The following is a 25,692-nucleotide window of genomic DNA, read 5'->3' as shown; positions in this document are numbered from 1 at the left end:
AGAGATACCCATATGGACAATGGCAGTGCCCACCCGGATTCTGTGCCGTTTCTAGGCCTCGCTTGGGAATGGGGAGCCAAGAAGGCTTTGAAGCCACTTTCAGCGGCATCTTCTGGGGGTCCATCCTCCTGGGGACCAAGTGGTGGTCAAGGGGTGGCTGTTTGTGAGGCATGTGAGTAGAGCTTGGGCGGTGCTGGCACGACCACTTGCACACATGAGCGCCTGCCTGCTGATATGGGGAGGGGCTACCAGCAGGAAGAGAAACGGAGTGGGCTGCCGGCCAGGGGCCAGCCCTCCCAACACCATCACCTCCTGGCCTGGAACTCTCTGGGCCTTGAGGAAGTGTATTAGTCAAGGTAGGAGGATAGGATGTATTTTGTTAGTTTGATATGTAATGTTTAGTTATATAGTATAGACGCCATTCTATCTGTACTCTTATCCCAGCCCTGAAGGTACTGGGAGTTGGTGTGGTAACTGGTTTGTGGTCATGGCCTGTGCACTGGCTATTCCCTCTGCCCCTAGTTATCCACAAGTTTTTACCCAAATGTCACTTACTCAGTAAGGCTTTCCTTGACCTCCCTGTCACTCTGTTCCTTTGCCTGCCTTCAATACATAGCCCTATGTTATATCTACAAGGGCAGGGGCTTTTAGTGTCTTGCTTGCCCCTATTTTTTTTTTTTTTTTTTTTTTTGCGGCACGCGGGCCTCTCACTGTTGTGGCCTCTCCCGCTGCGAAGCACAGGCTCCGGACGCGCAGGCTCAGCGGCCATGGCTCACGGGCCCAGTCGCTCCGCGGCATGTGGGATCTTCCCGGACCGGGGCACGAACCCGTGTCCCCCGCATCAGCAGGTGGACTCTCAACCACTGCGCCACCAGGGAAGCCCTCACCCCACATTTCTTGAATGAAATAATTCTCACAATTCAAGTAACATTCTCCCCAGTCTCATTCCCACCCACATGACACTTGGCATGGAGGCAGCTTTGAAACCTAAGAACACTATTTAATTTTGCACAAAATCAACTTGACATAATATATAACCAACGCTACGGCCCCACATTGCCAAAGAGCCCATCACCAAAAGAAAACATCCCCAGGAGAAGGGTCCATCTATCCCCAGTACACCGGCAGTGTCCCACACAGCTAGCTGCTGGGGTCGGGGAGTGGAGGGGGGGCGGGCAGGTCTCCAGTGAAGGAACCACCACCCTGGTCTGGGGGAGGGTCCACTTTTCTAGACCAAGAACTTCAGGCCACGGAGCAGCCACAGCGGCACATGGCCTTCTGGTGCCGGCCTTTATCCCCACCTGGCCCTGCCATGGCCTCCTTTGCCATGGCCTCCCGGACTCTTTGGATCTCATGGATGAGCAGGGAAAAGGCCTCCTCCACACCTTGGCGTGTCTTGGCTGAGGTCTCCACAAAAGGGGCCCCCCAGCTCTTTGCGAGGGCTGCAGCAGCAGCACGAGCATCTCCGGTGGTGGTCACAAGGTCACACTTGTTGCCCACAAGGACGAGGGGCTGGGTGTGGTGTGGGCCCCAGGTGGCCCGCATCTGCTGCAGCTGGGCTAGAGACGAGGGGTCATCCAGGGCGAAGACACCCAGCACACCATCCCCAATCGCCACACACTGGTCACGCAGGGCCCGATGAGTGGCCTGCCCCGCCGTGTCCAGCACATTCAGAATGCAGCCTCCGTGGTCCAGGGCCATCTCCTTCCAGTAGGAATCCTGGATGGTGGGGTCGTGGTCTTCCACGAAGCACTGGTGGTTCAGCTGGATGGTCAGCGCGCTCTTTCCCACGCCACTCGCGCCCACGACCACGGCCTTGTACTCAGGCAGCTGCTTGCCAACACCCCTGGAGGGTGCCCGAGCCCTGTGGCTCTGCTCCTGGGAGCTAGGGCTCCAGGTGCCCAGGCCCAGATCAATCATGCTAGGCTTTGTTGGCAGCGCCATGGCCCCAAGTGGGCAGCTCAGGGAAGAGGTGCGGATAGCAGGCCCTGCAGGTGGAAAGAGAAGAAAGACAATGGGGGTGGGGGGTTGGGAGGTTAGGTGAGACCATTTAGGGGCAAGGGGACAGCCGGGTGTCATCGAATCAACATTTATTGAGTGCCTAGTGTGTGCTAATCACCTAATATACTATAATACATTATTTATGTTGTTTATTCTCTCTCACTCCCTTTTACAACATAAACGCTGTGAGATTTTAAAAACAGCTTAATTAATTTATATACCGTAAAGTTAACCTAGCTAAAATGTACAATTCAATGTTTTTTAGTACATTCACGAAGTTGTGTGACCTTCGCCATAGTCTGATTTTAGAACATTTCCAGTCACCCGGAAAAGACACCCCCTGCCCATTAGCAGTCCCTCCCCATTCCGGAGGGAGGGCAGGGATTTCGTCGGTTTTGGTTTCGGATTGTGTCACCGTTGGACCCCAACCTGGCACGCTGCTAGTCATAGTTGGTACAGAGCAACATTCCTGCCCCCAGGAGCTTACGTTTTAAAAGATGGAGACAATAAACCAAATAGGTAAGCAAATGATGAGGTCTGTTAGCCATTGTCATTGGAATTTAGTCTTTATTACTTATTCAACATACAAGCTGTTGAGAACCTACTGTGGGGCAAGGACAAAGAGGTGGGGAAAAAACAGATTAAGAAACCCCTGGCCCTCATGAACGTGACATTCTAGTCAGGAAGACAGACAGCAACAAAGATAAATCAGTAAAAAATGTTTCAGCAATAGGTGGTAAGCAGGCAGAAGGTGCTTGGTTAATGTTAGGTATTTCTATTATAATTTAATTTTCATTCATTAATTCGAGGACCTTCCTGCGTGCCAGGCATTGTGATGGGTGCAGGGATGGGGGGTGGGGTGGGGTGGGGGGCGGGGATATGGCTGAGAACAAAATAGAGTCCCTGCCCTTGGGAGGGTTAGATTCTGAAAGTGACAAAGAGACAATAAACAAGATAAGCAAGTAAATTACCATGTAGTTAGAAGAGGATGGGCACACAGCAGGTACTCAATTAGCGTTCACTATTAATACTAAGTCACCATTAACCCATTCAATACACATCCTGGTCTTGGTTCGGTGTGTGGCCTCAGGAAATGCATCATAATGGCTGCGGCCCCAAGTGTCCCAGGAAGCCCTGGGACAGTGGCAGCTGGGGGGCAGGTGGTGGGTTTGAGGGATCCACAGGGGGTGGGGGTGGAGGGGGGTTCTGTGGAATTTGGGATCCGGGGGTCAGGGTTGGGGGGCTAGGTCCCGGGTGGGGATCCAGCTGTGGGGCCCTCAGCCCTGAGAGGATCCCTGAAAAGAGTTGTGGAATGTGCTCGCCCAGGAAGAAGGGGGCCATGATGAGGAGATGTAAGCAGAGGACGGAGCTGAGGGGAAGGGGGCAGCGAGGAGGCCAGAGCAGTAATGCGGGCCACCAGTGGGGGATCTGGATGAGCCGGGTGGGATTCAGAGATGTTCCGAAGGCAGGCCTGACAGGATTTGCTGAGGGACTGGGAAAAAGGGGAGGGAGTCCAGGTGACTGGGGAGGTGGGTGCCGTCTCCCGAGGCAGGGCCCGGTGAGGGGGCCCTCGCTCCGGGCGGGGCGGTCGCTGGGGCTGACACCGAGAGCACCGGACACTGGCAGCAGAGGGCCGGCCGACCTCCCGACACCTGGAGGGGCGCTAGGCTGGCGGCGCCATGGCCGCTTCATCAAGGAACCGTGAGGCTCGGGGAAGTGAGCCGCGGTGACTGGCCCGAGGTCACACAGCCCATGGCAGGGCGACACGGGAATCTGGAAGCACCGCAGTGCCAAGTGCCAGTGGAGCACTGTCGGGGGTCCCTCCCCCACGCCCGTACCCCTTCCTTTGTGTCACCTCGCTGACCTGAGGGGAGCGGGGGCGCCCCCCCAAGCGCAGTCCCACCCGCTTCCAGGCTGGCCCGGGCCCCGTACACGTATCCCCTAAGCCCGGGCGGCTGGCCAGCGTGGGGCTGGGAGGGGGGACCCCCAGTTTCACCCCGAAGCCGTTACCCCGTGCTCGGCCTGGACCTCCCCGCTCAGCTCCCGGCTCCCTGCTCGGCGCCCACACCCTCACCCAGGTCCGTCCTCACAAAGGCGGCCCGGGGTTGCTGGCCCCTGAGGATGGGAGGGAACAGGGGAGGGTCCCCGACACCCGACCTCGGCCATACCCCCACAGCCCTAAGTGGAAGGACCTCTCAGGTCGGTGCCGGGGAGGGGGGGGGCCTGGGCGGCCCGGCTCACCTGTGTCCCGGGATGGCCGGTGGCGCTGGGACCCGAACCCTCCGCTGCTCTGACAGGACTGACAGGGAAGGAGATGTTCGTTCCAGCGGGGGGTATGGGGCGAGGTGGGGAATGGGCGGGGAGGGAGTGCGCATGCGCAGCCAGCTGCCCTCGGGCCCCTCCGCAGCTCACCCGTCCCCCGCCCCGGGGTGAGTGCTGGGTCACTGCCCGCCAGGCGAGTGTGCGCAAAGGAGGTCTTCTTGGGGTGCGCTCTGAGCGCTGACCTCCGCTGTGTGCCCCGTGCATCCCGCTGCACCTGTTCCTTACCTTATCCCCATCTGGGACGTGATTTCGTGTTTTTACTGCGTGGGGGGGGGTGTCAGATTTTTGACCTGAATGTCCAGACTCTTTGCCAAATGTTTTGTGAGGGCCTAAGGCCCTGGAGCTTGTGCTGCCTCAAGCGGGCTTTTTGGTAGCATGGGAGAGTTGCGTCCGGTCCTGGAGGGAGAGAGTTGCAGAGGAGGGGTTATTTTGTAAAGGCGGAGAGAACCTGATTTGAGGTGGATGTGTTCCAAGCTACACAATTTCGTAGACTCCCTTGCAGCTATGGCAGTCATGTGACACAATTCTGACCCATAAAATGTAAGCAGGAGTTGTGGGGCGGGGGCCACCACAATGCTCCTTCACAGAGGGTGGCTGAGCGGACCCTCCCCCTTTCCCATTCTCCTCTTCTTGACTGGGCGGGGCTCTGGTGGTCATCTTGGGTGATGACCAGAGGGTGGCCGTGAAGAAAAGTCCAGGAAACCTCAACCCAGACTCCTTTGAGTTGCCGAAGCAATTCTTATTATGTGGGAGAAATCAAACCCTAAAATTATCCCACAATTCCCCACCCTTGGTCAGTGGTAGACACTCCTTCCCCCAGGAAGCTACCCCTGACCGCCAAATCCAAGTGTGTTAAACCTGGACCCCCCACCCCCCAATCAAGACAAAGACAGATGGGGAGACTGAGGCCTAATGAAGACACTTCATGATCGTTTTCTTGCCTTCCCAGCCCAGGGTGTAGCTGGGACTGGCTGTGCGGCTCCTATTTCTAAGGCAGGAGCTCATTTTTTCGCAGATTCCCACCATTTAATCTCTTGTGGAGCCAGTCAAGCTGCTTGCTCTATTTCCAGTTAGTTTTTGGATGAGCAGGGGGTTGACCTGATAAAGACCCACACCCTCATTCCTTCATTACTCATCAGCCCTGTTGGCCGGGAAGGTGGGCTTCTTTACCCACTCAAGATTAAAAGCTTTCTCCAGGTTTTGTAATAGCTTGTACTTTATTACATATGCAGCCCCGCCATACCTGCCAGTCGATCCCCCTTCCCTCCAAAGTATCATCTTTATATCAGCCCCCTCTTGGCGTCACTGAGCTGCTCCCCTTGCCTTCTGGGGCAGAGCAGATGGAGTCCCTTGAGCAGGCAGTGGGAGATCTGTAACTGATCACAGTCCTCTTACAAATATATACACTTAAGTCAGCACCCTGGGGGAGTTGTAAAGGGTCTTCAGGATGGGATGGAGTGAGGCTACCCCCTCATCAAAGGTATAGCTTGGGATGGACTAAGGCTGGTCTATCTTGGGTCTCAGAAGGTGAAGAGGAGCACACTCTGGGATTTAGTGTGAGTGGGGCGTGTTCTCCCCAAACTTGTTCTGCTGGGCGATGTTCTTCACAGCTAGGAGAGCCTGAGGAGGAGGCAAGAGAGGGGAGGTAAGAGTGAGCACCCCTCCACCTCAGCCAGGAGGCTACCCCCACTCCAGCCCTCAACCGCCCTGTCTCTTGGCCTATCCCACATGCAGAAGGGTCTCCATTCGCCCCTTAGGCAATCACAAAAGGTGTGGGGGGGCAGTGTGAGTGAGTGTGTACACATTAGAGGGTCTGCCCAGGGCCCACCTCGTGGTGAACGTAGTCTTGACAGTGGTAACACCAGGTAGACAGGTCGGCGTAGCTGAGTACCAGCGGGTGTCCCGAGCCTTCATGGTGTTGGAGCATATGGGCATTGATGTAACGACTGCAGTAGACCTGAGGTTGGGGAGTGAGCATTGGGTGGGGAATCAGCACCCACCTGTGGTTTGCTCCTGGGCCAACCTCCACCCTATCCCTCTCCTCGGCTGCATACCTGGTAGCAAGACAGACACACCCAGTTCTCCTGGAGTGCTCCACAGTCCTGACAAGGTTGGGTCACATCCAGGCCTGCTTCAGGTACGGGGCATACTGCCACCAAATGGGGACACCAGGGCAGTGGTGTTACAGGATAAAACATGGCCTGGGGGTGGGTGAAACTGAGTAAGGTAGGGACTCCACCTCCCCATTATATGTTCCTATAGCCCATGCTCCTACGTGGAGGCACAAACGGGCATGAGAAGGAAGCCACTGTTCTAGCCTCTCCCAGAGCTCACTTGGTCAGTGTCAGCATGGTCTCCAGTGACCTGCATCAGTACTGACTCATTCATGTCCTGACCTCCAGCTGCCTCTCCTAGTAGCTCCTCCTCTTCTGGGGGTTCCTATACACACAGAGATAAGAGATGTATCCGGGAGGCCTGATTCTTGTCCCTTCTTTCCCCTACCTGGGTGTGGTGGGCCTTACCTGTGCCTTGTCTAGTTCCAAGGTCCTGAGATTTCCAGTCAGCTTACTGGGGGATATCTGGGTTGTGGCTCCTTGCATGGGTGACGCTGGAGGAGTCTGATTGTCAGTGCATGAGGCTGGAGGGGTTTGGATCAGCTCAGCTCCCCCCACAGCCTCCTCCGAGGTGGTCTGGTCCAGCGTGACATCCCCTGTGGCTGCCTCTGAGGTGGCCTGGTTCAGCGCAGCAGCTCCTCCCATGGCTGTCTCTGATGACTGGTCCTGAGTGAACTCCATCACAGCTGTCTCTGATGTAGTCTGGCCTGGAGTGGACTCTTTCACAGATGTTGCTGAGGTGGCCTTCCCCGTGCCTGTCTCCAGAATGTTCCCTTCTGGCATGGTCATCCCCTTGGCTGACCCAGGATTGGCTGGCTGGGGTGCCTTCTTGGTGATCAACTTAGAACTGGAGGGTCCCTCTTTATCTCTGACCTCTGGAACCACGGAAGGGAGATCCTTGAGTGAGGGTGCTACCCCTTCTCCTGCCTCTAATCCCTGCCCTCCCCTGAGCCCCCACTGCCCGCAGTTCCCCTCACCCACTCACTTGTGAGCCGCAAACTGCACCAGTATCTGCGATGGACTTGGATGGTCTCGGTGATCGAGGCCAGGGCCCCTGACAGTGGGGGCCGCAGCAGGGTCAGCAGGGGTGGCGGGTCCCCAAGGAGGGAGTGGGTGCAGGCGGCCATGGACTCCGAGATGGATGTCAGGTTATAACCACCCTTTGTTAAGGAAAAGAGGAGGGAAAGGTATGATGGGGGCGTCCTCAGGGAATTTGGGAGATGAGATGTCCTGCCTCCCAATCTCCCCTTGGGGTCCTGCAAGTCTGGAGGGTAGGTACTGGGGACAAGTAAGTAGAACCCACATCTGTCAGATGGACAGCACCCACTGTGTGAGGTGGTCGTTGAGGGGGATAGAATTGTGACGTAAAGTGCAAGATAATAATAACCACAAGAAGGACAGTACTGATGGCAACATTAGTAAGCGCTGACGTTCACTAAGTGCTTGCTGTGTGCTAGACCCTATTCTAAGCACTGAATCCTCACAACCACATGTGCTGAATCGGTGCGGGAACCTGCCTTCATAGTATGGGAACCTCTGGCCCCACCCACAGAGAAGGCCCTGCCCTGCCCTGGTACAGGAACAACTGGTCTTTCTCTCTACGTGAATCTCTACCCTGACCCGGTATGGGAACCCTCTTTTCTCGCACTCTACAGGAACCCCAGTCTCTGCTCTTTTTCCAGATAAAGTAACTGCGGCTCACAGTGGTTAGATGACTTGTCTGAGGTCTTAACAGCTGGTAAGAGGCAGCACTGAGGGTGGAACCTGGGCTACCTGAGGAAAGAGTCCACCACCCTGCTCCACCACAGGCAGGCCTGGGCACACAGTGGGACATCTTACCAGCCAATTAATCTCTCTGTGACTTATTGTCCTCATCTGTGAAGGAGTACAAATGACAGCACAGAAGGTTGCTGAGTGGGTTAAACTCATGTACGAACAACGCATAACCATAAGAAGCCACAGCTCTTGTACAGGGCTTACCATGTGCCAGGCACCCCTCCATGATTAGCCAGCCACACCTTACAGACAAGGAAACTGAGGCACAGGGGGTGGGGGCACTGAGTGCTTTACAAAAGGTCAGTGAATTTCCTTTGTCTCAGGATTTTGTTGGAGGTAGTTCAAGTAGAGGTAAAAAGCAAAGACTGGAGCCAGGCTGCCTGGGTTCAAGGCCTGGCTCTGCCATTATTAAATGTGTGACCTCCGGCTAGTCACCACAGCTCTCTGTACCTCAGTTTCCCTGATCTTGAGAGAGGAAAATGATGAGGTCAGTAGACCTTACCTCACAAGGCTACTTTGTTAAGTAAATGCATTAATAATGCACGTAAAGTGCCAAGAAGAGTGTCTTGCACATAGTGAGTGCTCAATTAAAGTTGCTAATGCTGGTGTTATTACTAATGCCCAGTGTGTGCCCACAACCCCAGGTGGGGACACCCAAGTCTCCCCGACCACCCTCCCACCACAGGAAGAGGGACCGAGACAGCTACCTCTAGGATAAGGATAATGCGGCCATTGGCCAGGCCCATCAGCAGGTGGGTGAGGTGGGCATAGCCCTCAGGCGACACCTGGCAGCTACCCAGTGGGTCCCCCAGGGCAGCATCGAAGCCAGCTGAGACCAGCACCAGTTCCGGGTTAAACTGAGGCAGGGAGAGAAGAGACACGTGAGCATGAGGGTGGGGGCATGGGGAGGCAGCAGTTCAGGGAGACCCAGAGACACAGACAAGGACAAACGAAGACATGGCAATGCAAGTCAGAGAGATGGAGACATGGGACCTGCAGCCCGGGAGACACAAGACCAGAGCCCTGAAAATAGGGAGGGGAGGACATGGAGACACAAGAGAGATTCAGAGACGTAGATACATCAGACACAGATTTAGAGACCCGAGATACAGAGATATGGAGATGTGAGAAACAGATAGACAGGGTCATGAAGCAGAGTTGTGAGGTGTGGAGACTCATGTCAAGAGACAGTGACATGAGATGGAGAGATATGTCCTCACATACACACCCAAGGGTGAGACCAAGAGGCACACACTCCCCTCCCTGGGTCAGACATGGGACACATGGGCACAACACAGGGTTTTATACACATGGCACCAAAGAGAGGTGCACACGTTTCCATCACAGAAGATGACAACACAAGTGCCACACACAGAAGATGGTCACATACAGTCACATACACCCACACACAATCAGACAGTCTCACACAGACCAGACTATACATGGTACTAGTCACACACACACACACAGTTTCTCAGAGGGAACAGTAATCCACAGCTACCCCTGCACAAACACAATCATACACATGCCACCACCACAGTCACAATAGTCACATGTGCTGTTGCACCCACAGGAGGTGGTCACTTGCACATGGTCACACACACACTATTTCATAGAGTTACACACACACAGAGATAGTCACAGCCAACTGTGCACAGACACACATACACATCTGAACACGCATGTCTGCACAGAGGTCACAGAGATGGCACTCATGTTCATCCACCCTCAGAGTTAGTCATGTACACATGATTTGCCACACATACACACAGTTTACATACGGAGGAGGCAGTTACCTACAGCCACTCACACAGAGTCAGGGAAATGTATATAGGCCATAGGAGAGAGAGATGACTGTCACACACAGCCTTCCACATGCAGAAAGTCACACGCTGGCTGTCAGAGAGAGCAATGTGCAATGACGTACAACATCACACCCATCACACAGAGCAGCGGTAGTGACAAATAGCTCCCTGCGCAGAGTTTCACACGTGCTCGAACCCCTCCCCACCTGGCACGTGCAGTTCCACAGAGATGGCAGTCACATGGGGCCACCATCACACACAGATAGGCACTAGTGATGGTGTACACACAGGACAGGTACACAGCCAGGCACATCCCCAGGCAAGACCACCCCCGCACACTCCCAAGTCCTCACAGTTACACACAGAAGGCAGTCACATACAGCCACTGTACAAACATAACCAAAGGCCATCAGAGTCACATCCCCTCCCCCAAAGCCATCACAGCAGCCACCTGCAGGTCCTCTCACGGGATCAGTCACTGAGACGTCGGACACATGCACGCCTGCTGCCACCCACACAGTCTTGTCACGTGCGTCCTAAATCATACCTCATAGGCAATAGGAAGCACCAGACGATGCCAGGCAGCCAGGTAGTCGGCATCACCCAAGCGGGGCCCATTCCAGGCCACGTTGACGGTGAAGCCCGTGCCTGCAGCCTGACCTATCTGGCTGCTGGCACCCTCGTCGCCCATAGGAAAGAAGGTGCCACGATCATAGCGGTGCAGAGAAATGTACAGCACGCTGCAGGAACATGGTGGGAAGGAGGGATGTGCCTGGTTAGCGAGGCACCCACGAGGCATGGCCCGCCCACCTCCCTGACCACACCCCACCCCCTGCCACAGCCCCTCACCTGGGGTCCTCCTCAAATATGTGCTGAGTTCCATTACCATGATGGACGTCCCAGTCCACGATCAGGATCCTGAGGAGGGAGGGGACAGCTTCTCAGTTACCCTGGGACACTTGCCCCCTGGGGGAGGGCAGGGACTAGACTCCTGGAGTCTGTATGCAGGGGCATTTATTGTAGATGGGGGGACCCTGGGTCCCTGGGGAAAGCACTGGGTGGCAGGCTTGTGGGTCCTATCAGAGTCCTAAGGGCTTTACTGTGGGCCCGAGTAAGTGCTCAGGGCCAGATCCTGGGCCTTGTGTGGGTAAGTGCCAGGGGCTAGATCGTGGGTCTTTTGAAGGAAGCACCAGAGGCCAGACCCTGAGTTCTGTTGGGATAGTCATCAGGGGACAGAAATTCTGGGGAAGGGGACCTTGGATTCTGTTTTATAAGCACCTGGGTGCTGCAATCTGGGGATACTATCTGGGTAAGCACTGAGAGGCTAGATCCTTGGTCCTTTTCTGGAAGTGCTGGGCAGTTGGACCCTTGGGTGGTTCAGGGTAACTTTGGGGGCTGCACTATGGGGCCTGCTGCATAAGCACCAGGCAGTGGGGGCAGGGAGCCCTCACCGCAGCGCACGCCCACTGACGGCCTGGGCATGGCGAGCAGCCACAGCCACAGAGTTGAAAAAGCAGAAACCGCAAGCGGCATCCCGCTCTGCATGGTGGCCGGGGGGACGTACCACAGCAATGCCATTCAAAACCTGGGGGAGGGGCAGGGAACAAAGATTAGACCACCCACCCTCCCCGCTTTCCCTTCCCTTTCCTCTCCTCTTCCATCTCTCCTGTCCCTCTACTATTCCACCAGCTGCTAGGGGCCCCCATGCCTGTAGCCCCCATCCCGCTGGGTGCACTTCCCCAGGAGCCAGGCCTCTGGTGAGCTGGGATCTCCTCCCATTGCATGCCTCCTTTCCTCAGGCCTGGCCCACCTCTCAGAGCCGCCTCTTTCCCCACCCTCCACCCCCAGGCCTTCCTCTCCTGGAGCCCAAGGTCCCCTCCCCGAAGTGCAGGCACCTCTCCCGCCAGCACAGCCTCCACCAGGCGGCAGGCGGCGCCAGCAGCCAGCTGCGCACAGGTGAAGGTGCTGGGGCAGATGTAGATGGAGTCATAGCTGTCGCCCTCGCGGTGCAGCTCCCGGGTCTTCATCTTCTCCGTGGCCCGCAGACGATCCACGTGCTCAGCACTGGAGGCACAGAGGGGGCACTCAAGGGGACACCCAGGTGACTCTGTCTCCTCCACGTCCTCTCCTGTGTCTCGCAGCAGCTCCATGTAACAGAGGCAAGCCCAGACTCCAGCCCCCAGGGTGGCTTGCGTGCTCTGAGGCCCCATCCCAACCCGGCCACAGGGGTCTGACCTGTGGCAGGCGAGCAGCTCAGCGTCCGTGGCTGGACGTGCCGGTAGGGCGAGACAGCGCCTGGCAAGACCCAGCTCCTCCAGGTGGTGCATGATACGCTTGATGCGCTGAGGCGTCTCGGGGTGGTGGCTAGGAGTGGGGGAATCGGAGGCAGGGCTTAGTGCGCTTGAAGTGGGGGCTCCCTCCCCTCCTCCCACTTAGCCCGGCTCTCTCGACTGCATACTTGTCCCACAAGTTGTAGTGATCCATCATCTGTGGGTCATAGACCAGCCCTGTGCGAGCCTGCAGCACCGGCCACGTCAGGACTGGGAGCTCAGGGGGCTGCCACGGTCCCTCCTTCTCCTTCTCCTCCACATCGTCCCCCTCCACAGTGTCCTCCTCCTCCAGGGTCTCAGCTGCATGGGGAGGCCACATTCACCCTACTCCCCCACCCTGGATCCCCTTAATACTCTGGAACTCAGTTTACCCAAACCTAAAAAGGGGTGGGAGGCCTGAAACAAGGGCCCAGTGAGAGAGAGGGCCCGACCCTCCCCCATCAAGGCGGCGAGGAAAGTCAGAGTGGGGTCTGGAAGAGTCTCCTCCCACAGCTCCTTCCCTGCCCAACCCCCCACCCAGTGCACTCCCTGCCAACTACCTGATCTCACAAAGACCTCCCAGAAGGGCTCAAGGGCTTCCAGGGCACAGGAGATCGACGCCTGGGCACTGGAGGGCAAGGGAGAGGAAAATGTGACCAACTGGCCCCTGAGTGGGCAATGAGGGGCCTACTTCTCCCCTCCTCCACGCGGGCTCACCTCGGGCAAGGGGCGCCAGGGAACTCCAGCACGGGGCAAGGGTCTCCCAGAAGGGTGTGGAGCGAGGCACTGACGCCCTCAGCCAGGGAGCGGAGGTTGTAGCCACCCTGGGAGAAGGAGTTCACATGAGGGACAGCAGGAAAGAGCCAGATGTTACCAGAGACGAGTAGGGTGTTGTCAAGCAACAGGGCATTTGAAGGCTGACTTCATTTCACGTGCTGGACAGTATTATGGGGTGATGACTACAATTATAATGCCCATTTTACATAAGGAAAGCAGAGGCACAGGGAAGCTGAGTGACTTAGGAGAGGTTGTCCAGCTAGTAAGTGGAATTGCTGGGACAGGACTGAAAGTTGTTCTTACGTCTTCCAGGATCCACGGACTGAGAGACGAAGTGAGTCACTCACCTCCAGTGAGAGGATCAGCTTGCCTCCTGCCAGACCCATGAGCAGGTGGGTTAGCTGGGCGAACCCTGCCGGAGTGGCGGCCATCTCGCCCTGGAGGGACGTGGAGGGTCAGCCCTGCTCCGTGCAGCCCCCTTCTGCCCTCCTGCCATCCCAGTGCACCTGCCTTACCTTGGGGTCCCCTTGGAGGGCATCAAATCCAGCAGCTACCAGGACCAGCTGGGGCTGGAACTGAGAGGGAAGGAACTACATGAGGCCACCTGCCCTCACAGCCCTTCCCTCAACATCGCCTCTGCCCCAACACACCCCAGACCCCCAGGACCTCAAGGGAAACTGGCAGCAGGACGTGCAGGAAAGCAGCGATGTAGTCGGCATCTCGCATCCCCACCTGCAGACAGGGAGGCATGATGGGGACATCCTGCCATCTGCCCTGAAGGTCAGGGGTGGGCCTCATTTTGGGGGCAAAGGGTGGGAAGATACCGACCTGGTTCCAAGGCACATTGATGGTGTATCCCTGGCCTTGGCCAAAACCTGTGGTGGACCAGTTGGAGGCTGTAAGGTGGGGCCAGAACCGACCCTGCTCGTAGCGGTGGATGGAGAAATAGAGGACGCTAGAGGCAGAGAAAAAAAAGAGGTGGGGGCTGAGGAATCAGTACCCCCAGAAACCCCCAACCCACAGCTACCACAGTTGACTCAACCATTCATTCATTCTCTCATTAATTTCCCCATGAATTCTTTAATTCATATATTCATTCATTCTTCCATTCAGTTGCCGGCTTCTTCAGCCTCTCATCCATTAATTCTTCCATTTATTCATCCATTACCTCACTCACTCATTCATTTGCTCTCTTACTGAAATTGCTCCCTCAGCAAACACTGCTGCCCCTCTCAGTGCCCACCCAGTTCTAGCTCTGAGACCCTGAGAGCTATCAAGTCTATCCCACCCCCTAGGGCTCCTGACCCCGTGGGGGACTCTAGATCATGCCTGCCCACCCACCAGCAGGAAAAACCCTGTGACACTGGAGGTCCACAGAGGCATGAGGCTCTTAGCTGGCAGGAGCCAGCTAAGGCTGAAAAGAACACCAGGCAAGGCTAGGGAGCTTAGTATTTTCCCTGAAGGAAGTGGGGAGACTCGGGGCCTAGGGGTTAGGAGGGGTGGGACTCGGTTCTGTATGTGAAGCTGGAGTGGGGATGCTGGCTGGGGCTCCATGAGGCCAGTGAGGGGGCAATTCCTTGTCTCCAATACCTTACAGGCTACCTCTACTATTTCTTCTATTTTCTAGGTGAGAAACTGAGCACTCAGAGCAGTGAGGGGGGCTGACACAGAACAGATACTGAAAAGACACAATGGTATATGTTCTGATAGTAAGCCAAGTAGGAGGGCTTGATTCTGACTGAGGCGATCAAAATGAATATCTCTCATCCATCCTTCCATCCATCTGTTCATCCACTCCCTGCCTTGTTCCAGAAAGGACTTAAGGCAGCATTTTTTCCTTTTTTAGGGAAATGCAAGAAACAGTGGTAAGCAATAAATCTAGACAAACTTAACAGTCACATTTTAATAAATGTTGATAATATAGTTGTGAAATTAAATGCAATTGGTATACAAGGATTTTTGGAATTGGGGAATAAAGACCATGTGAAAGCTCTGGTCTTGAGGAGATGGGGGATGACTGTTTTACTTTTGACTCTAACAGATAAACATACAGTAGAACATAAATATTATCATCGGGCAAGATAGGAATAAAGAAAAGATCTGAAGAAAGTCCACCCCACAAGAGAGCCACCAAAGTCAACAAACAGAAGAACTAACACCCAAGGAAATTAAGTTTATAAAGCAAATAGAAGGAGATTTTAAAATAAGTTCAACCGACTTCCAGTAAAAGAATGGTGGACTGGGCTTCCCTGGTGGCACAGTGCTTGAGAATCTGCCTGCTAATGCAGGGGACACGGGTTCGAGCCCTGGTCTGGGAGGATCCCATATGCCGCGGAGCAACTAGGCCCGTGAGCCACAACTACTGAGCCTGCGCGTCTGGAGCCTGTGCTCTGCAACAAGAGAGGCCGCGATAGTCAGAGGCCCGCGTACCGCGATGAAGAGTGGCCCCCGCTTGTCACAACTAGAGAAAGCCCTCGTACAGAAACGAAGACCCAACACAGCAAAAATAAATAAATAAATTACTAAACTCCTACCCCCAACATCTTCTTTAAAAAAAAAAAAAAGAATGGTGGACTGATAGCACAGGTTTACCTCCTCATTCTCCTACAATCCTAGTCAAAAGACAGTAAAGGAATTTTAAACAAGTATCAACCCAGGAAGACAGAGAGTGGGAGAAAGGATGTCAGACAATTAGAGACTTCAACACATCTCTGGAAAGTAGTCTGAGGCTCCAAGGGCCCCAGCAGGCCCTCTCCAATGCTGAACAGGTTGGGAAGTCACCCAAGACAATCTGAGGTTTCCCTTCTGGAGAAGTCAAGCACAGATCCAGGTCAATGCTCACAAAATCAATTCTGAATAGCCAATTCACTGAATAACCAACTCACTAAATTTACTTGTTCCTTTTAACTACTAAGCTTTAGTTTACTAAATGAATTCTTGCTAATTTTCTTAGGCATAATAACAAGAATTCCTTAATATCATTAATCATTCCTTTTTGTTTTAAAAGTGCATTGGAGGCAATAGCTGTGTTATTTTGTGGATATATGACTATGTGCATAGATATGAAGAATTGTGAATATATTCAATGCATTCTTCTTTATGAATAAGAATGTATAAATAAAAAAAAATCTATCCATGACCTTCAATCTCCCAGCTCCCCATCTCTCAATCTCTTAACTCCATCAGGAGGGTCCTGGCTGGAGACAAATTGGATAGCCCTTAAAATACTATTATGAAGACAAGGAAAACAACTAAACTAAAGCTTAGTAGAGCATAAACACAGAGAGGAAGAAAGTGCTCTTGAAGCTTAAAAGAAGGAATGGAAGGTAAAGTTGAGGAAATCTCCCAGGACACTGAGCAAAAGGAAAAAAGAGACAGAAGACATGAGATAAAAAATAAGAGACACAGAGGATCAACCCAGGAAGTCTAACATCTGACTAACAGAGAGACCAGAGAGGACACAGTAGAAGAAATCATCAACAATCTAATAGAAGAAAACTTCTGAGGATCTAAGAAAGGCATGAGTCTTCAGATATAAAATATCTACCACTGGTAAGCAGAATGAGGGGCAGGGTGAAAATTCACAACGCCAGGGATAATGAGAAGAACCTAAAACCTTCCAGAGAGGAAAATGCAGCTCAATAACAAAAAAAAAACAAACAACCCAATCCAAAAATGGGCAGAAGACCTAAACAGACATTTCTCCAAAGAAGATATACAGACTGCCAACAAACACATGAAAGAATGCTCAACATCATTAATCATTAGAGAAATGCAAATCAAAACTACAATGAGATATCATCTCACACCAGTCAGAATGGCCATCATCAAAAAATCTAGAAACAATAAATGCTGGAGAGGGTGTGGAGAAAAGGGAACACTCTTGCACTGCTGGTGGGAATGTGAATTGGTACAGCCACTATGGAGAACAGTATGGAGGTTCCTTAAAAAACTACAAATAGCACTACCATATGACCCAGCAATCCCACTACTGGGCATATACCCTGAGAAAACCATAATTCAAAAAGAGTCATGGGGCTTCCCTGGTGGCGCAGTGGTTGAGAGTCCGCCTGCCGATGCAGGGGACACGGGTTCGTGCCCCGGTCTGGGAGGATCCCACATGCCGCGGAGCAGCTGGGCCCGTGAGCCATGGCCACTGAGCCTGCGCGTCCGGAGCCTGTGCTCCGCAACGGGAGAGGCCACAACAGTGAGAGGCCCGCGTACCACAAAAAAAAAAAAAAAAAAAGAGTCATGTACAAAAATGTTCATTGCAGCTCTATTTACAATAGCCTGGAGATGGAAACAACCTAAGTGTCCATCATCGGATGAATGGATAAAGAAGATGTGGCACATATATACAATGGAATATTACTCAACCATAAAAAGAAACGAAATTGAGCTATTTGTAATGAGGTGGATGGACCTAGAGTCTGTCATACAGAGTGAAGTAAGTCAGAAAGAGAAAGACAAATACCGTATGCTAACACATATATGGAATTTAAGGAAAAAAATGTCATGAAGAACCTAGGGGTAAGACGGGAATAAAGACACAGACCTACTAGAGAATGGACTTGAGGATATGGGGAGGGGGAAGGGTAAGCTGTGACAAAGCGAGAGGGTGGCATGGACATATATACACTACCAAACGTAAAATAGATAGCTAGTGGGAAGCAGCCGCATAGCACAGGGAGATCAGCTCGGTGCTTTGTGACCTCCTAGAGGGGTGGGATAGGGAGGGTGGGAGGGAGGGAGACGCAAGAGGGAAGAGATATGGGAACATGTGTATAACTGATTCACTTTGTTATAAAGCAGAAAATAACACACCATTGTAAAGCAATTACACTCCAATAAAGATTAAAAAAAGAAAAAAAAAGAAAATCAGACTGACATCTAGACATCTGTCAGCAACACTGAATGGTGGAAAATAATGAAGCAATGTCTGGAGAACAACCAACCTAGATTAGATAATGGGCCACAGGAGCTCAGGAACCACGGGAAAAAGTGGAATTTATGCAGTCAATTCAATAAAAGGCTGGATAAAACAACAACTGTTTAGTAGTGTCCCCTACTGACAAGGATGGGCTCAATCACTTTCTGCAGGAAGGGTAAGGTGGTTCTCTTTCTGGAGGGAAGTCTGGCACTAGATTCTAGACTTTCAAGCACAGTGACCCTCTGACGAATTGGAAATTCATCCTACAGATATACTCAGAGGAGTATAAAATTATATATTTACAAGACTATTCACTGTAGAATTATCTGTATAGCAAAGACTGGGAAGACCTATAAACGTCCTGGGGTTAAATGACCAAAGGTATAGCCACACAATGGAACACTGTACAGCTCTTATAAAGAACGAGATGCTTTTCAGAGGCACTAACATGGAGAGGTGTCCACACCATGCTGTTAAATGCAAAAAGCAAGTTGTTGAAGAAAATGTAGTGGTAGTATGTTAATAATAATAATGATAATGATGAATATTCGTACATCTACAGGAAAAATTCTGTAACTATCAACAGTTACTTTTGAGGTGATAGGAATTACAGGAGACTCACTGCTTTAGACATTTCGATATTTAGTTGTTTTGTTTGTTTTTTGGCCATGCCATGTGGCTTACGGGATCGCAGTTCCCCGACCAGGGGTTGAACCCTGGCAGAGGCAGTTAAAGGCCAGAATCCTAACCACTAGGATGCCAGGGAACTAACTCCCTTTAATTTTCTAAAGAAATAAAATTTGCAGTATTGTCATAATCGGAAAACCTAAAGTAGTAATTTGAGGTTCACTCCAGCTCCAGGATAAATTGGTGAATGAGATCTCCAAACATTTGTGGGCTCAAATCTCGTCTCCTCAACTTCTTCTATGACCTCTTAACCTGTAAGCCTCAGCTCCCTGATCTGTAAAATGGGGAACCCAACAGCCCCTGCCTCAGAGTGGAATTAAGAGACAGCAGACACGCAGAGGGCAGTACCGAGCCTGTTGCCAGGGCAGGCCCAACAAATGTGAATGCTTCCCCTTCCCTCCTGGGCCCCTTCTGGCTGCGCCTGTAAAGGTGGCGGGTGGCTGGGAGTCTAGCATCTAGGGTGGTACTCCGGGCATACCTGGGGTCTTGGTCAAAGGTGAACTGTGTTCCTTGACCATGGTGCACATCCCAATCCACGATAAGGACCCTGTGAGTGGGAGAGAGGGGGGCACTATGTAAGAAGATCAAGGAGCATCTGGGGGAAGTGCCCAGACCAAGATACCCAACCCTGCGCCACCCTCATTACACCCACCCTGCTGCTTGCTGCTGACCTCTGAATGTCATGCTTCTGTTGAGCATAGCGGGCAGCCACAGCCACGTGGTTGAACATGCAATACCCGTCCATAAGACTGTGCTGGGCGTGGTGTCCAGGAGGCCTGGGAAGGGCAGGGAAGGCCACAGATTGATGGTGGTGAGGGGTCCTACTCTTCAGAGATGGACTCTTCCCTGCTCTCTAATCCTGGACCACCAACTCCCCCAGTGCCGATGCCTGCACATCTGCCAGGAACTGAGTAATTGGGTCCCTCAGATCCTCACCCCCAGTCTACTCTTCTCTCTCTGAAGGAAATTTGATAATGCTCATTAAAATTATCAATGCATACACCCTCATACCAAGTCCTTCCGCTCCTGGGGACTTAGTCCACAACCTATATAACAAAAAGGGTGAAATAACATGTTTATAAATGGATGATATTTGGTGCAGCATTTTTTGGAAACAGCAAATGATTGGAGAGAACCAAAATGCCCAGTGGTAGCAGGCAGGTTAACTTACTGTGCATTTGTATAATGGCGTTCTACATGGGTCTAGGCTATACACTGTTAAGAGAAAAGCTTTCCAAGATATATAAGTGAAAAACGCATGATACAGGGAGTGTGTCGAGTGCTACCATAATTTGTGGCTAAAAAAGGGGAGGTGGGAGAAAAGCTACGTCTTCTGCATTTCATCACTTCTGGGATGCCAGTGATGAGAAGATGTACTGTGATTTTACGTGCCAATAACAAAGCAGAAAATGTTGCCAAAGGAATTCTGAGACACCATTGTTTATAGGATGCATCTGGATTTCAAGATGTTTCAAATATGAAAAAAATATACATCTTAGAATCAACAAAATATGGTATTTATTCCATGAATGGCACAGACTATTTCTGGGAGGACACAAGAGTCGTTGGTGACAGCAACTGCCTCCAGGAGAGGAATCAGGTGTCTGGAGACGGGGGTGGGGAGGACTTTTACTTGTACCTGACCCCCAACCTTTTTTAACATTTGATTCTTGAACCATGTGAATATACTTCCCATACCATTACCTTTTACATTTGAGAAAGGAATTTTTTGCAAAGTGAAAAAGCCTTATGCTAGTGGGTCCTACCTGATTATCGCCATGCCATTCCGGATCTCAGCCCCCAGGACTGCATCCACCAGCCTGAGGACGGAGCCTGAGGCCAGGCAGGCGCAGATGTATGAGTTCTGGAGAGACAGTGGGGAGCCAGAGAGGGAGTGAGGGAGACAGCAGCCCTGTCCACTCAGCTGCCCCCCTCCAAGGTGGGGTGGATGTGGGGATGGGGGACCCCGGGATTGCCACCACCCTCTGCCCTCACAGTTCTCATCCATACCGGATGCAGATAAACTGAGTCATAGGTATCTGCTAGGACACGGAGTTCCCCCTCATTCATGTACTGGGTCGTCTCCATCAGATCAATGTATTCTAGACTGGGTACATAGATGGGGGATGGGATTCAGGGGCCCGCCTCCCTCCCTGGCCCTGAGCCAGGGCCCTATCCCCTTCCCAGCTGAGTCCTCCACGCACCAAACCCCTGGACAAGTCAGGCCTCCTCAATTGTCAATCCAGGGAATAGCTGGGATGTAGGATACCTTCCCTGCTTCTTCCCCAGCCTGCCTCATTTCCAGTAACAACCCTTGCCCTCTGCTCTGGCCACATCCAATCCTACCTCCAGGTCTTTGACCAGACAGTTCCAGCTGTCTGCATCTCCCTTTCCTCAGCCTTCTGCTTCATGGGACTCATTCTTTTTCTCCTCTTAAAGCTCAGCTCAGATACCCGCTCTGCCACACTAACTTTCCTTGAGCCATACCACATCGGGCCTCTTACTCTGGGTTCCTTCAGCCCCCTGGGGGAACCCCTTGATCACTCTGTCCACATATCCATCATCTGTTTACACATCAGATTACAATAACAAAAAGAGCTCATCAGGGACTGATGATATGTCAGGCACCATTCTAAGCACCTGACACATATCAAGCCCTCCTGAGGAGCTCATGTTTACTAGCCCCCAAGTTACAGGCAATGCCACTGAGATTCAGAGAGGCTCAGTGACTTGCCCAAGACCACAGAGCCCATGACATTCCTTCCCAAAGCATCTGGCCTGCCCTGGTTGGCCCAGGGCAGCCTCCTCCCGATCCCTACAAGGCCCCCAAGCCTTCACCTGTGAACCAACATCAGCTCCTCCTTTTCGGCGAATCGGGCCTGGGGAGACACGAGGAATAAAGGGCTAAGGCTCTGGCTGTCCCACCAGCTGCTTCCCTCTGCCCAGGATGTCGGCTGGGGGACTCACCTGAAAGGACACACAGCGATCCAGGAGGCCCTCCTGGATCAGCTGCTCCTTGATGGCATGGAGCCGCTCAGGGCCTTCAGGGAAGCTGGGTTGACAGAGATACAAATACAGATATAGATACAGATATATATGACACTGGTGAGCACCACATCTGCTTCTGCACATCTTCCCCATCTGCCCTTCCACAGCTGCCGATGCATGAAACTTTGGAGTCATCCCTGGCGCCTGTTGGTCTCCGTTCTCATGATATATGCAGAGCCTGGCCCTCTCCCATCACCCCCACTGCTGCTACCATAACCTCTCGCCTGGGCTATTGCACTCAGCTGGCCTCCCAGCTTCTGCCCTTGCTCCCCCAACAGTCCTTTCTCTGCACAGCAGCCCAGACACTGGTTAAAACTCAAATCAGGTCACGTCCCTTCTCTACTCAGAAACTTCTCCTGGCTCCCAGCTCACTCAGGGTAAAAGCCAAAGTCCTCCCCATGCCCCAGAAGGCCCTTGACGACCTGCGCCATCCCCTCTTTGACCCCTATCTCCTACTGCTCTCCCCCTCACTCACTGCTTCTCCTACACTGGGCTTCTCCCTGTTCCTCAATCAAACCAAGTACGTTTCCGCTAGCTCTTCTTCCTGCCCAGGACAATCTTCTCCCCGATGTTTCCATAGCTCACTCCCTCACCTCCTTCAGATCCCTGCTCAGATAGTAAGGCTCTCCTTGATCATCGTATTTAAAACTGAAGAGTCCCCTCCACTGCACTTTCTGCTACTTCCCCTCCCGCTTCAGTGTTTCTCCACAGCACTTCTCTAACACACTTTATCACTTGCTTTTTCCTTGTTTACTATCTGTCTCCCTCCTCTAAAATGTAATCTCCACAAAGGCAGGAGTTTTGTGTATTTTGTGTACTGCCTGTCCCTAGCGCCTCAGGAGATGGTAGATATGTATTCAATAATGAAGTCTTTTGCCATCCTGAGTCTTCCACTGGGACAGGGGAGATAGATACTAAACTAGTAAACACATAAGTACAATAATGGACAAACAGTGGCATGGGCTAGGAATATCTTGATGCTCAGGTGTGGGGGAAGCGGAGTGGCTAGGCAAAGCCCTCTCAGAGGGTCTCCTTGAGATGTGAATGTTAACTAGGAGACGAGAAGGTGGAAATGAATCTCTGGAAAAGGGATTGGCCAGGGTAAGGGCCTGAGATGAGAGAGTGCCTGGCATGTTGGAAGAACAGCAAGGGGATCAGTGTGTGTGAAGTGAAGTGAAGCGAATGAGGGGGAGGATTGGCTGACGAGGTCACCATGGTGATATGGAGCCAGATCATGTGGAACCTTAGAGGCCAGGATGAAGAATTTGAACTTTACCTTCAGGGCAACACCGTGCCCTTGAAGGACTTTAAGAGAGAATATCATCTCGTACATATTTTTTTAGGCTGTTGTGTGAAGAACAGGCAGAAGGGGTGAGGGTGGAAACAGGGAGGCCTCTGCAAGTCTAGGTGAGTGATGATGGTGGTGGCAGTGGAGGCGGTGAGGAAAGGTCAGATACTGAATACATTTCAAACATAGGGCCAAAAGAATTTGCTGATGGATTGTAATGTGTGACTGAATGGGAAGTGTAATTCTTCCATTTCAGCACAAACATCCCTTCTTCAAGGAATCCTTCTGGGAACCCTGGATGCTAGTCTAGGGTCCTCTATTAAACACTCTTGAAAGCTCTGGTCTTAGGTCCTCCTTCATTAAACACCTCACACTGCTGATGGCGGTTTAGGGACCTGCTCTCCTACTCACCTGTCAGCTCCCTGTCTTGTCTGACACATTTGTATCACCATCTCCAGCACACAGAAGGCACTCAATAAATGTTTGTTGGCTAAATGAAAACAACCCATTCAAGCCTGAGCCCCATCTCCCTAAATCATCTGCTTCCGGTCTCTAGGCTAGAGTAAGAAAGGATTCGTTCTTCTAATGGGCTCTAAGTGTATGTCTTTGTATGGCTTGGGTATGACCTGGAGGAGCCAGCCTCACCTGTCATCCCAGAGGCAGTGGAATTCATTTAGCTGCTCATCGAACACCAAGCCAGTGCCAGACAGTGTCCTGGCCTCCCGGTTCAGATCCTGCAAGGAAAAAAAATGGGAGAGACTGATGCACTGAGGGCCTGAGTCGGAGGGAGCATCCCACACTGTCCAGGATGGAGAAGCTCAGGGTTTTGATTGTCACAGGAGGTTAAGTTGCGGCCAGGCCCCTCTCACCAGCCCTTGCAGCCCCACGACTAGGTCTTGCTCGGCTGCTTGACTAAGCTTCTTCATTCTGCCTTTCTTCTTTACCTCCGCTAGATTGGGGCTGGAGCGGAGTACGGCACCCTTTTTAACACCTCGCTTCTGCCAAACAGAGAGAAGGGTCAGAGTCCAACGCACAGCCCGCTGCTCCCCATCCCCCTCATCAGGGCAGGTCTGGGGCCTCACCGAGGTCTGGGGCCTCACCGAGGTGATGCTGGAGTCGTGGGGGGCTGGATGCGGATTGTGCCTACTCCTTCGCTGTCTGGTTGTGGTGGAATCCTGGCCGGTGGAGGTCATGGCTGGGGAGACTTCACCCTTGAAGCGTTTCTGGGGGGTGGGGTGGAGGTGACTCTGAAGGGGCCCAACGCCCTGAAAACCCTACATCCCAGCCCTTCCCAGGCCCCGCCCCCTACGCTAGTCTCTATCCCTTTTGCTATCTATTCCACACCACCTTCTAAACTCTGCCTCTCAAGGCTCTCTCCCTCCATTCTACCTGGTCCCGCCCATTCCACTAGGTTCCACCCCTTTAACACTATTCTTTCTCCTTTCAAAGTCTTGCCCTTTCACAGAGCAATTAACCCCCTGGTTCAGTCCGTTCTAGAGCCTGCCCTTTCCAGCTAATCACCGCCCCTTCCACTCTATCAAGCCCCATTCCCAGACCCTTTCATTCCTCAAAGCCTCGCCCAGACCCCACCCCTTCTCAAACCTGAGCATTCCAGCCAATCTCCCGGGATAATCACCCACTCATTCACTCAGCCAGACCCAGCCAGGGCCCCGACTCCACCCTTAACGATCCACTTAACTCCACCCCTTATCGGGCCCGACCGGCACCTTCTACTTGGCTAGATCCCGCCCCTCACATTTCAACAAGCCCAGCTCCTCAGGGGACTGCCCCTTTCCTCCCACCAGGCTCCACCCCCTACCCAGGCCCAATCCCTAACGCTTCACCAAGCCCCTCCACCCAGTTCCGAGCCACCTCCCGCTAGCCCCTCCCCCTTCCCGCCCCCACCGTCGACGCGGGCGCAGCCCCTTTCTCAAACTCCGCCTTTGGCTGACGCCTCAAAATTCCCCGAGCGCCCTCTTCTCCGTTGGGCCGGGGTTCTCTACAGTCCGCCCCAATCCCTCCCACACTGGGGGTCTTGCCGCAAGGCCGCGCCCCCCGTGCGGGCCACACCTCCCACGAACTCACAAACTGCGGGTCTGCCCGAGAGCTGGCGACGCAGGCCGTGCTGCGCCTGTACGAAGCGCGCGCCAACGGCTGGACGATGTGCTCGGGGTCAGACTCGCCCCTCTCCCAACCACCGCCGCTGTCGTCCTGGCGGCCGTGGCCGCCGTCCCTCCGTCCCTGTCCAGTTACCTTAGGAGCCCTCCGGACCAGCGCCAACTGTACCGTACGATTAACTCAAGAGTGCAAGCAAGCAAGCAAGGCCGTTAGGAAGGGGCGTCTTCTCTCCTCCCAGTGGCTTCCCGCGCGACGCGCCGTGATGACGTAGTGAGGGTGGGCCTGGAGCGCGGTGGGAAGTGGACAAGGCTGGTGGCGGCCAAAATGGGAGTGGTGATGTTAATAAATGTGAGGATTTTCTGAGTTCATATTCACTAAGGTGGTACACAGGAAGCACTCACCAAATGATAGCTACTAATATTCCGCCGTGAAAATGAATGGTGGAGCGGAAGGAGTCTTAGTAGAGCCAAATAACGGTGATGATAGCAAGTAATATGTGACAGGCATTGTCGCAGGC

At 53.0% G+C, this 25,692-nt stretch overlaps 2 protein-coding genes across 3 annotated transcripts; both read right to left on the bottom strand.

The window, feature by feature from the left end:
• Window positions 1-1,242: 1,242 nt before the first annotated feature.
• Window positions 1,243-1,944, bottom strand: ERAS (ES cell expressed Ras; the record flags this gene model as incomplete). The annotated part of the gene is made up of 1 exon (XM_079727817.1): window positions 1,243-1,944. One exon carries the CDS (start codon window positions 1,942-1,944, stop codon window positions 1,243-1,245), a length of 702 nt encoding a protein of 233 aa, XP_079583943.1.
• Window positions 1,945-5,530: 3,586 nt separating this feature from the next.
• Window positions 5,531-24,262, bottom strand: HDAC6 (histone deacetylase 6). Of its 2 annotated transcripts, none has more exons than XM_079727341.1 (28): window positions 24,158-24,262; window positions 23,927-24,055; window positions 23,703-23,791; window positions 21,689-21,773; window positions 21,560-21,600; window positions 20,732-20,828; window positions 20,488-20,585; window positions 19,393-19,497; window positions 19,200-19,268; window positions 13,933-14,059; window positions 13,771-13,836; window positions 13,620-13,679; window positions 13,452-13,541; window positions 13,045-13,151; window positions 12,888-12,955; window positions 12,477-12,648; window positions 12,254-12,382; window positions 11,914-12,082; window positions 11,470-11,603; window positions 10,868-10,936; window positions 10,566-10,758; window positions 8,921-9,070; window positions 7,423-7,597; window positions 6,846-7,312; window positions 6,658-6,762; window positions 6,378-6,524; window positions 6,148-6,280; window positions 5,531-5,943 (listed from the first exon to the last, which is right to left on the bottom strand). In XM_079727341.1, the coding sequence occupies exons 1-28, from the start codon at window positions 24,248-24,250 to the stop codon at window positions 5,798-5,800; spliced, it is 3,513 nt and encodes a 1,170-aa protein (XP_079583467.1). In that variant the 5' UTR covers window positions 24,251-24,262; the 3' UTR covers window positions 5,531-5,797. The 2 variants fall into 2 exon arrangements, with proteins under 2 accessions (XP_079583467.1, XP_079583468.1); XM_079727342.1 differs by having other exon boundaries at window positions 6,152-6,280.
• Between the last annotated feature and the right edge of the window lie 1,430 nt (window positions 24,263-25,692).

The sequence above is a fragment of the Hyperoodon ampullatus genome (assembly GCF_949752795.1).
Source record: "Hyperoodon ampullatus genome assembly, chromosome: X".
Classification (NCBI taxonomy): Eukaryota; Metazoa; Chordata; class Mammalia; order Artiodactyla; family Ziphiidae; genus Hyperoodon; species Hyperoodon ampullatus.
The sequence above is the reverse complement of the archived record's forward strand: the minus strand, read 5'-3'. Positions and strand labels throughout refer to the sequence as shown.